Source organism: Empidonax traillii, unplaced genomic scaffold, assembly GCF_003031625.1.
Source record: "Empidonax traillii isolate 1590-97213 ecotype Southwest subspecies unplaced genomic scaffold, ASM303162v1 scaffold191:size1449129, whole genome shotgun sequence".
Lineage (NCBI taxonomy): Eukaryota > Metazoa > Chordata > Aves > Passeriformes > Tyrannidae > Empidonax > Empidonax traillii.
In genome coordinates, this window is record NW_020955384.1 from 1,228,904 (window position 1) to 1,241,040 (window position 12,137).

At 42.2% G+C, this 12,137-nt stretch overlaps 1 protein-coding gene across 1 annotated transcript in view; it reads right to left on the reverse strand.

Annotated features, from left to right (window-relative positions):
• Positions 1–229: 229 nt before the first annotated feature.
• The window catches only part of LARGE1 (LARGE xylosyl- and glucuronyltransferase 1), a 194,084-nt gene continuing 182,176 nt past the window's right edge, over positions 230–12,137 (reverse strand). The window contains exons 13-14 of the mRNA XM_027886630.1: positions 7,787–7,982; positions 230–3,360 (exon numbers count right to left, since the gene is read on the reverse strand). Of these exons, the coding sequence (XP_027742431.1) occupies positions 3,163–3,360; positions 7,787–7,982 (394 nt within the window). The 3' untranslated portion in view covers positions 230–3,162. The remainder of the gene's footprint in view (positions 3,361–7,786; positions 7,983–12,137) is intronic.

Below are 12,137 nucleotides of genomic sequence, written 5' to 3' on the forward strand. Positions count from 1 at the left end.
AGAAAACCTTCAGAGAATGGAGATAAAACATTGTAAAGCTGAAAGGAAGATATGTAATAGTTAAGATAGAGTTTGAAGAAGCTAAGAGGGAGTCTGAAGAGTAAACAGTAGGAAGTTAAAGCTGAAATGCACATTTGCTCAGTACACAAAAGCAGAAAAGTGGAGATATCCAGTAGGCCACCCCAAACAGTAAGTAAAAGAAACAATTAAAGACAGTAAGGACAATGCCAAGAATCTAAATGATTTATTTGCATCAGTCTTCACTGAGAGGGTGCTGGAGTGATATCTAAATGAGACTCACACTTTCCAAATATCAGAGATAGGGGAGAAGTCATAGACTGAAGACTCAAGAGAGAAGTTGGAGGAACAAAGCAATAAAACAAAGGCATTGAGTCACCAGGTTTTTCTGCTATTTCTTGAAGATTTCAGGAGAAAAGTGGTAATTAAGTAACAAAGTTGCTAGCAAATACTACAGCAGAGGACTGTTATAACTGAGTTGGGGATTTTTGTTGTTGTCAGTGGTGTTTTCTTTCATGGTGTTGGAGGAGCTCTGGCAGTTACAGTCAGACATGTAATCCTAACTTGCTATTAGGTAAATTGGATGAAATGTGCTAAAAAATCCTAATCCCCACACCTCTCAAATTATGAAGCACAAACATGACAGTGACAGATACAAATCAGTACAGTGTCTGTAAGGAAAAAAAAGGGACTCTTTGTACCTACTACCAATCTTTGAGCTGGTTACACCAGCCAGGACACCTAAGCCTACCCCGGAGGTCCCACAACTCACTGTAAAGTCAGACAAGTAGCAAATTATTACCTCCCTGCTCTCCCCATCCTCGTCACATGACCAGTGAGAAAAGAACAATGAGAAAAATGCTGATAATGGTACATCCAAATAATATACAGGTCTGTGCTACAGGTTGTGCTGCTGCAGGGCAATCCAGTCCATCCTTAGGCAAGGAGAAACGTACATCTGGCAATGAAAGTTTTTAATACACATGAAACATAATGGTGGCCACACTGAAGCTCTGATTGGAGATTTAATGTAGGTACAACCAGTGTTAGACTCTCTTATGTCAGCTTTTCGAATCCTTCTGCACATTAGCTTATCAAAAGGACCCTGTGCTGCAGGGTTCTTCTCATTTTCAAAAAGCACAGTGACCTGGGCCCTTAATGGTGAGTAATAAGGGATCTGGGGAGCTAAGATTTCATTTTTTTTTTAAAGAATATATCTTAGCCAGAACTGAGCACTCACTTCTTCCCCGCTCTTTCTAGCTTTTTATGTAAATCTTTACATGAAGCTATTAAGAAGAGAAAAAAAAGCTCTTTGGAAAATTATGCAGTGATATATTCTTACGCAGCCAACACTCCCAGGAGAAAAAGTGAAAACTACACGTACCCTCCCGCCTCTTTTTATTTCCTCTCAAAGATGTTGCCTTTTTTGGATTTTCTTATATATACACAGAACGATGAACTGGTATTTGTAGTTTAAATGTCTGGTTTAAACTGCGTGGTTTCCACCGTAACAGAAAGCTCTCACAAAATGTCAGGTTAGAAATAAAACCAAGCTCTAGAGGGATGAGGTGGGGAGGAAAGTAGAAGGTCCAGAGGCTGAAAAACAAAATGGAAAAAACATGAGCAGAACGCAATATGGATTCATTTTCCAACTCAGGCAGTAGTATTGGTATGTGAGGCTGTATGGGAATCTGGGGTAGGGAGACAAGACACATTTCTCACTGAGTTGTTTCTGCTTTCTCTATTAACATTGCAACAGAAATTACAAATAGCCCTGCAAGGGGTAGTGCATTAAACCTCATCTCTTCATCTCATGTAAACACAACATTAATACTGAAGATAAAGAAAATGGCAAAAAGTCCAGTGTCTTGTTTTCTGCATTTTGCTTATTAGGTTTCCTGTTCGCCCTCCAGCATACTCCTGTGTGTACTGATGGTGTGAACTTGACCAGTCCACGTTCAAGCAAACACTCACTCAGATTCCCAACACATTCTTTTCTCCCCCTCGAATGGGGAGTTTATTCCTAACAGTTCTGCTCCTTTTAATTATAAACTCCTTTAACGAAGTAGTTCTGAGACCTTGCAGCAGGCAGCAGGAGAGCACCAAGGCTACTAGTTGCCTTTTTAATAGTTTATATTCCCTGTTCAGCAAAGAAGTCCACTTAAAGCCTAAGGCCCAGAGCCTTCACGGATGGGCAGCACTGAAATGAGCCTACAAATCAATATTCCCCTGGTACAATGTGCCTTATAGGTAAAATCCAATTCTTGCCTAAAAAAGATAAAGAGTTAGAGCCAGACCCTTTATCTTAGTAGACACACATGAACAAGTTGCTCAGGTGAAAACAGACCTTACAGTGACGAGTTTTGTTCACTTTCTAGGAGAGCTACTGATCTTCTTTACTGGATGACCGAAATTGAAGATGGGAAAGGAACACAAGGGAGACATTTCCTTGGCAAGGAAAGGAGCAGCTTTTAGGACTGGGGCAAAGGCAGGGTGGGGTATGGGGTATTTTCCTGATAAAACAACTAATTTGAGAATGAAAGACCAACTAATATCATTTATACACCTAAACCAGTAACACACCTTCTCGGGAGTTCAGTATTGTATAAGCGTCCCTTGTGTTTTCAAGGCTAATTCAGACCTTTGGCTCATCCTGCATTAGCAAGGTCATCCATGTTAACAGGGCCCCTGTGAAAGTTCACAGGTGAAAGTTCCCTTTTAGAGTAGTGCAGATTTGAAATTCACAGGACAGCGACCCGAAGATCTTCCTTTACAGATAAAAAGCATGTCAAATTATTAAATAGCAACATGAAATCCTATATTCTGGAGGTCTGTCTGCTAAGAGAGCAGAGTGCATTCCCAGTCCCTACCCAGTCCCCATCTTCAGTGGCATGGAGGGTGCCTGGCTGGCTCCACTCGCAGATACCTCATGAATGCTAAAGCCCAAAAGGCCTGGGGTAATCGGGGAAGGGACAAATGAGCACAGTCCGAAGACATGTCACTTCAGATTTCTACTGTTAGAACTGCCAAGAATGATATAAAAACAAAAAGTATTTCTCAGTTCAAAATTTGATGACTGGGCCCCACACACTGAGTGGCTCTTCCCTCCGGTGTCCCTGTTTCCCGTACACGGGCTCTGTGGTGCTAGCTGTTGTTCTCTGCCGTGAGATATTTCAGGGCTGCAAAGCCGTAGTGGCGTGACATGTCCTGCTGGAACTCCTCCTTCAGGGTCTTGAGACAGATGCGGTATTGCTTGTTGGAGCGAAACTTGGTGATGTCAAAGCTGGGGGCGTGCGGCATGTGGATCATGTAGGCGTTGGGCAGCACCGTGAACTCGTACTCCTGGGGGAGAAAGACACTGACTGTGAGGGTGTTCCCCAGCCCTCTTGCAATGCATCCCTCCTGTACCTCCACAGTCAAACATGCTCCATTAAGTAACAGTGCACTGTTACTTAATGTGTGTGGGTCTCAGAGAAAACAAACTCATGCAGGTATCTCAAATAAGTTTTTTGCTTGTTTGTTTGTTCGTTTGTTTGTTTCCCCCCAAAAAAACCCCTTTTTCTTTGTTTGGTGTAATATCTACTTTCTCTTTTTGTAAAATCTTACAATGGTTTGGGTTGAAAGGCACCTTTAAGAGTCATCTAGTCCAACTCCCCTGAAATGAGCAAGGACATCTTCAACTAGATCAGGTTGCCTAAAGCCCTGTCCAACCTCACCTTGAATGTTTCCAGAGATGGGGCATCTGCCACCTCTCTGGGTAACCTCTCCCAGTGTTTTACCACTCTCGTAAAAAAAACCAACTGTTTTAAAACCTTTTACATCATATAAGCCAAATAATGGGGAAGCAGTGTGAAAGGCACAGCTGAAGCCATGTCTGCAGCATAGATTTTGCAGTAGTGTGCTTGCAACCAACACAGCTGTGACTACATGGCATGAGCCTCAAGTGTCCATGGAAAAATGTGGCCTTCTCCCTACAAATTATCTTGCTTGGAATGCTGGAATAAGCTATATTTACAAAGGCAAAACTGCACGACATATGTTGCTTTGCCTATATACTAAGATACTTACAGAGACAAAACTGTCCAAAACTATTTATAAACCTGAAATAAGGGGAGAAGATCGTATCATTTATAGGCGATGTGTGAAAATGAACCTGCTAATTCCATATGCTTTGAGATGTTTTTATGTAAATTAAGTTTTTCATCAAGTCTGAGATACTGTGCTACTTCTCCTTCTCCTGTAAAACTACTTTACTAATACTCTTTATTTATATCTGACCAAGTTCTTTGACAATTTTTGTTGTTAGAAAACAGAGGTTTATTTAAGCCTCAGCTACTCCTGTCAAATCTTTCTATTTTTATAGTTAAATTTATGATAATTAGAGCAAAGCTAGAAAAAAGGTGATCCTTGGGCAAGCTGAAAGGTCACATCCTATGATATGCAACAGGCAGGTATCTCCTGCAAGAAACTGGTTAGAAAAGGAACGTGAACCTCATTACTCTGTAGCCAAGTACCCTAACCACCAGGATGCTGCCTCTTTTTTAGTACAGAATTTCAAGAAGCCCGACTGGTATGGGATGCAAATAACAAAGAAACTTTGAATTCCCCATAGGCAAATTTACTATTATTTTCATAGTTTCTGTGTACAGCTGTTGCTGGATTGACTCATTAACCGTCTCTACATAAGACACTGGTCAGGGAAAGAACAGCCACAGAGCACGCTGGTGTTCAAAGAAGTGGTGCACAACTTCCCCTGGTTTGCAATGCTCAGTCACTTGTAGCTTTAGGAGTCTGTGCAGAGAGAGAGAGTACAGCACAGAGCCAGAGTACTCCAAAATGTTTTCATAGGGAAAGAGATTGTTGGGAGACAACAACTTCTGCTAATAAACTGTAGTGTTTCACCTGTCAATCTTTCTTCACCCAACAAACTGTGATCAAGCCAGAGAAGACTGAAAGTTGCTGCACTACAATGCAACCAGAAACCAAGTGTTTGAGCAATACAGCCAATAAAATGAAGCCAAATTAAGATGGGAAAAAAGTGAACAGAACACAGTGTGGATCCATTTCTCAACTCAGGCAGTGGTATTAGTGAACCCAAAGTATAGCTAAGGCTGCAGTGCCTTCCCAAAGGCATGGGAAGATGGGAAGCAGCAGCATGTGCTGGACAGCCATAGGGGTGCTCCTTTCTCATTATGAGAATGCCTATTACCTGAGAGACACTGCTAAAGAGGGAAATGTTTGTGCCAATTTACAGTGATGTCATAAATGGGAATGGAGCACTCTGAGCTTCTGTTTGGGGTGACAAATGTATAGCAAGAGCAAAATAACTTCATGCTCACAGGCAGAATTTATTAGCTGGAAGATGCTTAGAACTAACGGAGACTCAAACTCAACAACAAAGGCCGGCACCATGGAGTGAGGAGAGCTGATAAACTGCAAACTATGTCTCTAAGGGACTTTAAAACTAAGAGCCAAAACTGCAGAGGATGATGCATCCCCCTCATTCAACCTTTTCTTTGTTCTCTGCTTGCATCTCAAGTCTGTAATACTGCAGGTCAGCGAGTGCCTATGCTCTGCAGTGCAAACTGTTCAGCACAGCGATGTTCCCATCCCTCTGAAAGGTCTTCAGGCACATAAAGCCTTCAAGAAATTATGAGTCTGCCGCTAATAATCCCCTTTGAATTATGCTGGGCTGGGGTTCTGGAAAATGGGACACTCAGTCTAGTTCCACAGTTACTGGGAGAGAGGGGAAAGGTTTCCTAATGACCCATCCCTCCTATACGGAAAACCTCTGTTGGGAAGGCAATGCTATAACCTAGCTCACAGGTTATAAATTCTTTAGATGAAGCCTCATGTATTTGTATTTGGATGCTGTATTTGTACAGCATCCAGCTCAGTGGGCACCTGCACACTCCCAGAATAACAATGACGACTGTCTCCACGTGGCGTGCTGCTCTGAGGGACAGCAGTGGCACAGGCCCTTGGTAAGGGGTCTGCAACAGGCCTTTTGACAGACACTCCAGTAGTGAGGAGCAGTGAAATAACTTAATTGAGAAGCTGCTCTGCCCACTGGTAATGAAGCCAACCAAGCAGCTGGCAGCTGTGTCTGTGGACACCCTAAAGCAGAGGAAACACCATAGGAGAAGGTAGCTGTGATTTTGGGGGAGAATAGGCAGATATCCCTGTTGCTACAGAGGAAAGTGAAAGTTTTTTTTTAATGTTATAATGTGTTCAAAGCTGGAAGAGTGAGAAAAACAATTTCACAGAGTTAGTTCCAACCCAATGACCATTTAAAGTATCTGTGCTATGATCAACTTTGAAAAATGCTTCAATTTCCCATGTGTGAATCTCAGCTGGGCAGACATCTCTGCACAGAAGAGTTAAATCCTGAGTGCTGCATGAGAGCTGCCAGGGGGAACATAAGCCTTGTTACACAGATTAACAAATAATAAACATTACCCTGGCACTCTCCACAACTGATGGTTAATTGATTAGTGTTTGGAAAGTGCACTGGAAAATTACAGTGCTATAGCAAATTATTATTAACATTAATACAAGGGACAATTTTTTTCTCAACATAAGTAGGCACATATTTGTTGGGAATACCCTTCTGCAAACAGAGGGTGAGTGGCTGCCAGCCCCAGGTGACCACGTAGTTTTGTAAAGTAGAAAATATCCTTCCCACATATGTGCCTGCACACAAATACACTGTAGCCCACAGCCCAGAGACACAATCTCCCACTAAGTTGCTGCATGCCTTGTGCTGTTCTGCTTCACATAAACTGGTAAGACTTGAGCAGAGAAGGATCAGCTATATTCCAGATTCATAGCAGAAGCTATCATAGGAGGATACAGATGGCCAAAAACTCTTTTTTTGATTAGCATGAAATTCTACTAGTTCAAACACTGGGATTGAAACCAAACTGGAAAAACTCACCACAAACCCAAACTAAAAAGAAATGCCATGACCCAGACCTTCCTGATTAGCACAGCGGTTAGCTTCCAATCCAAGAACAGCAAGTCGATGCAAACCCTGCTATTTCAGTGAGCGGCAGCACTGGGATCCCATGGAGCCATAGTCACTGCCAGCCTCCAAGATCTAGGTTGGTGGCATGGACCTTGGCAGCTCTGAGAGCTCTGGTGCCAGTCTGGGACTCCTGAGCTTTCTCTGCATCTGTATTCTTATAAATTCTGCCCCACAGCTTCATTCCAAGTCACAGATCCAAGAGGCAGGTAGCCCAAGGCTCAAGTACCTGGATCCTTTAGAGTCTGCTCCACAGACCCAGACTTCGGAAATGTAAAGACTTTGGCTTTGCAGATACATCCCAGCCAGAGACTGAAGATGCTTGCCTCGGATTCAATTGAAGATTACTTTTTGAATTCTAAATTAGCATTTGGGACTCACCAACCTCTGTTTAACTGAAAAAGATCCAGCTACGTCTGCAGATTCCCTAGCAATTGATGGGACTGGCAACAAGTGCTGCAATGCTTCAGTCAGGAGGAGGGCACTGCAGGGGTTGTGTCACTGCAAAACAATGACTCTCTCAGCCCTGACAAATAAATTAACTCAGATTCAGTTCTCCATTTAATACTTGACAAGGATTAAACTGAGTGTTCCTGACTCAACAAGCACTCATTAAGGAGCTCAGTAAGGCCAGGTGAGCACTTTGGTGATGCAAAGCCTGAAGTCTTTCTACAGGGCACAGATTTCATTTTAATAACCCTGCTGCACAGCCCTGGGTGAGATATGCAGGTGTCATCTCCTCACCTGTGCATCCAGCTCCATGATGTGAGCTACTTTGTTCCAGCCAAATCCAACAAACCGCCTGTCATACTCCGGGCAGTCCTTCCTCACGACGACGTATGGCTCAAAGTCTGCTTCCCACTCAACGCGGTAGGGGGTGGTGGCTGTTCGCCACTTGGCAAAATTGGTTGGCGCGTGCCCTTTCGTCCAGACGTGGTACCTTAAGCAGACATAAATGGCAGGGACGTGGGGAGGCAATTAGATAGAACACATCTTGGCAAGGTAACAAAATGTTACTCGTTAGATGAAATGCTCAAAAATAAGGACATTAGCTTCCAGTTCACATCATCATTTTCAGGACGTATTGGAGGCAATTTCTAGGACTATTTCCAGCACGCCTCCCAGAGCTCAGCGCTCAAACACCTCTAGTCAGTGAAGGATAGTGTGAAAACACTACCTCATGCTAATGTGAGAAACAATTACAAAGTACACTGACGTTCATCTGCACTACAAAGTGCCGTGTCTTGTTCCTGGCAACCAAGCGGCTGTACCGGTCGGTGCTCTAAAATCAGTGTGAAAATCTGTAGCTCAGATATGGTCCCTAAAATTAGCTATTTCTACACCATAGTGACACTCATGATCTGTTTTATATGCCATTTTATAATTTGCATGAGAGACACCTGCAGCTCTGGGTAGATGTTCCGATTTATTAATTACTGCCATTATTATGGCAGGAATCAAGATGCATAATTAAATTAATAAGTAAAATATGACATAAAGGCTTTTTGCTGTACATTCTACATTGTGGGGAGTACTCATGTGAACCTCAGTAAGGTAATCAATTTGATTTAGAGAAAAAGATCCTTTTATACTTCGTTAATCTTGTTCAGGTCACAGCAGGTCTCTTCCTAGCACGGCTTGAATCCACCCCATTAGTGCCAGGGTCAATGACTCTCGCCCACTTATTCTAACACTTTCCAAAAATCAACGAGACAAGCTCTTTCTGCAGATTCATAGATTAAATAATGAAACAAAGGCATAGCAATTATCTGCCTTACAACACTGAGAGATATGCAACAGAAGGGACAAAACAAATATCCTGCCAGTCTGTAAAGCAAGGTACGTTGAATTCACAGGGATGACTCAGATGCTAAAAGTGAAGGTATTTGAGCATTAAATATTGCAAGATTATGACCTGAGGTAATGTTTCAATCCCAGAAATTCTTGTAACATTGTGAGCCACTGCTAAAACCAGGGACGTAAAATCACCACCTAGGAGTTTACACTTGAACTGTTCATATAGCTTGTAATAGGATAAACAGAGAGGTGGTTGAGCTTTGCTCACTGTTCGTCTTCAGGGCAGTGTAGGAAGACAGAATTATTAGAATAGCACTGGGGTCCCAAGTACAATATGGTCCTTTGTAGGCTTCATTTCTAAACTGTAAACAGGTTTCATCTCTTTTAGGTATCTGCCTTGGGGACCTGGAAAAACAAAACCCTTCTGTATTAAAAAAAAAAAGTGATAGAGAATTAATTCTCCAGATACTGTTAGAAAGCAGGGCCAGATTCACAAAGATGCTCACAGTCCTTAATGTCCTTTGGAATCATCTCCAAAAACCCCAACTCTTCTCTTGGCCTCTTTGGAAATGAGTGGGTAACCTACCCAGTCACTAATGTGCAGCTATCTATGCGGGAAAAAAATAAAATCACAATGAGGGGCTTAAAATGATACAGCACTGTGGAGGGTGCTCTATCTTCTAAAATCCTACCTCCGGCATTTTGAAATTAATTATGATAATAATAATAATAATAATGACTACTAAACACTTATGAAGTGATTTGTATCTTCAAAGCCCTACACAAACTTTGGTTAATTGAGAGATTCCTGCAGAGAAGCAGCCAAATGCTGCTGTTTTTCTAGTGACACTCTCCCACTGATTTAAACAGGGGGGTAACAGTACACTAACCACAAAAGAACCTTCAATTTCTTCCCACCCTTTTTGGAGATATCAGTGTAAGCACTTACAGCAGCTCAAGTACAACCTCTGTCAGTCAAGAGAGCTAACCGGCGGGGAAAAACAAGTAGTTGTGAAGAGACGATGAAGGAAAAATATGGAATTGGGATTGCACAGAGAAAACAAAGCAGAAAGGAAGGAACAGACTTGATTGTACAAAACAACAACAGAGATTATTTACTTGCCTCTGCAGAGTGACTGATATGAGTGGAGGGAAAGAGAAAGGCAAAAGGATGGTTAAGGTCAGGACCTTAAGGAAAATGAGTACAGGATGCTCAAATGAGGTGTGCACACGCTAGTTATAAAGGAGTAATTAGACTGAAAACAAGAATTGTGAGAGTTTGGATTACATACATATCTGTACATACAATATACGTGGGCTTATACATATATACACACGCACACTGACACAGATGGACTTAGGACTCAGCTGATCGCTGATCACTGCATGAAAGGTACTGCAAAGTAAGATAAGCAGAAACCATTACCTGAATGTCCATATAAAGGAAACTATCATTAAAGGACGAGTTGTTTTCAAGAGACTTTACTATTGGTGAAGCAGTTGTGAGAAATGGTTCCCTGTCTATACTGGTCTTCCATTTCACAGGACAAATGAATAAATGCAATTTTCCTGCTCAGGCCCTTCCCACTGAAGATTTAAATACACACTGAATTTTACGGCCACACTCAAACTCACCGAGTCCCTAACGAACCTTGTGAAATTGTGAACAACATATTTTTCACTATGCTGGCAATTTTGCCAAATCCAAACCAAATAATTCGATTTCTGTAAAGTGATTATGAGTTTCTTTCCCATGGTTCATAGAAAAGAACTGGAAAACACCACACCCCTTCCTTCTCCACTTTGCGCCAAATGTTTCATTTTCCTTGTGTTAGTGATTGCATTATTTAAAATAAAATGTGAAAACTATTGTAAAATTTGCTGAAGTTAGCAAAATGAAGTAATTATTCTTCTCAGATTGTTCTTCCTCCCTGCATTGTCCCTCTAAGCTTCCTGTTACAGTGAGAAAGATGACTTGGTGAAAGAAAAACTTCCTGAGTCCTGTACTCAGATGCTTAAACATTATGCTGGACTGTGGATGCAATCAGATAATTAGTTAAACAATCGTTGCTTTTTATGTTTTCCCAATACGATTATGTGTATTCTGCCAGCTGTGGTTTCCCTTGTGCCTGAAAGTGTGTTGATGGTACGTTTGTGGTTCATCTGCTATTACCCAGCCACTGATCAGGCACATCCTCGTGAGGCACATTCCCAGCCAGCACCTGCAAATGAAGCCAGCAAGCTGGCACAGAGCTTCCTGCTGTCACAGAGGGTTTCCACACAGTACACCTTGCCTGCTGCAGATGCTCACGTGTCTTCTCTTCTGGTGGTGACTGAGGGATGTAATTGAGAGCCGTTTTGTACTTCTTAGCTGCCCAGAGGTAGAAAAGGTCACCATTTGGAAAAGAGGTGACAAAAGCAATTTCAGTAAGGGAAAGATTGTAATCTACCGTGTGGTGTGAGGGACTGGGATGCTGCAGGCACTCTCAGCAATCACTGTCACAGCAGTCCTCCCCAGTTCACTCCCACCCGCTCAGCGACGAATTGCAGCATTATTAAAGCACCTTGAAGGTGGAGGTGGAAATTCTCAGCCAGATCACAGTTGCTTCGTGGCTGTTGATAGATTTGAGCAATGAAATGAGCCAAAACAAACCGGGGAAGCATTTGTAAAATATGTCCTACTTTAATATGCACACCAGTTACAGACTGCATGTCCTTCAATTCTTATTTAACCAACCTTGCTCTGGCAAAACTACCACTGATATTAAAGACATTTTTGCCCGAGTGAGACTTGAGAAAGGATTTGGAAATCCGGCTGTGGACATAACACACCAGCATGCTGTATAGCTTGACGATGAAATCTGTAGTGGAAGGCCACTGCTGTGCTGCAAACTGAAAATTTGACTGTTGGTGGAATGTAACATCTGAAAATCCTGAGGTTGTTATTTTCCACTGGAAGTATTTTTTCTTTCAACTACGGGAGAGACAATTATTTTCTATCAACAGATCTCGTTAATTTTTATGCCTTTTGACTGTAAAGATTGATGGCAGAGTGAAACTACTTACTCTATCAGTATCCTTAACTAATTTTCCAGAAGCATGCCTCTCTCAGTCGCCTCAAGTTTCTATTTCAAGGCAGTCACTGGTAGAGCTAGAGTCAGAATTATGTTTTCCAGACTCACATAGGCTGTCTGCTGTGACATGCATGCTACCACATGACGGAGGGGTGGCTGCTGCAACAAGAGAGGTGTGTAGTATAGGGAATGGAAAAAGTGTGAGGAGAGCTCTAAAGTAAGAG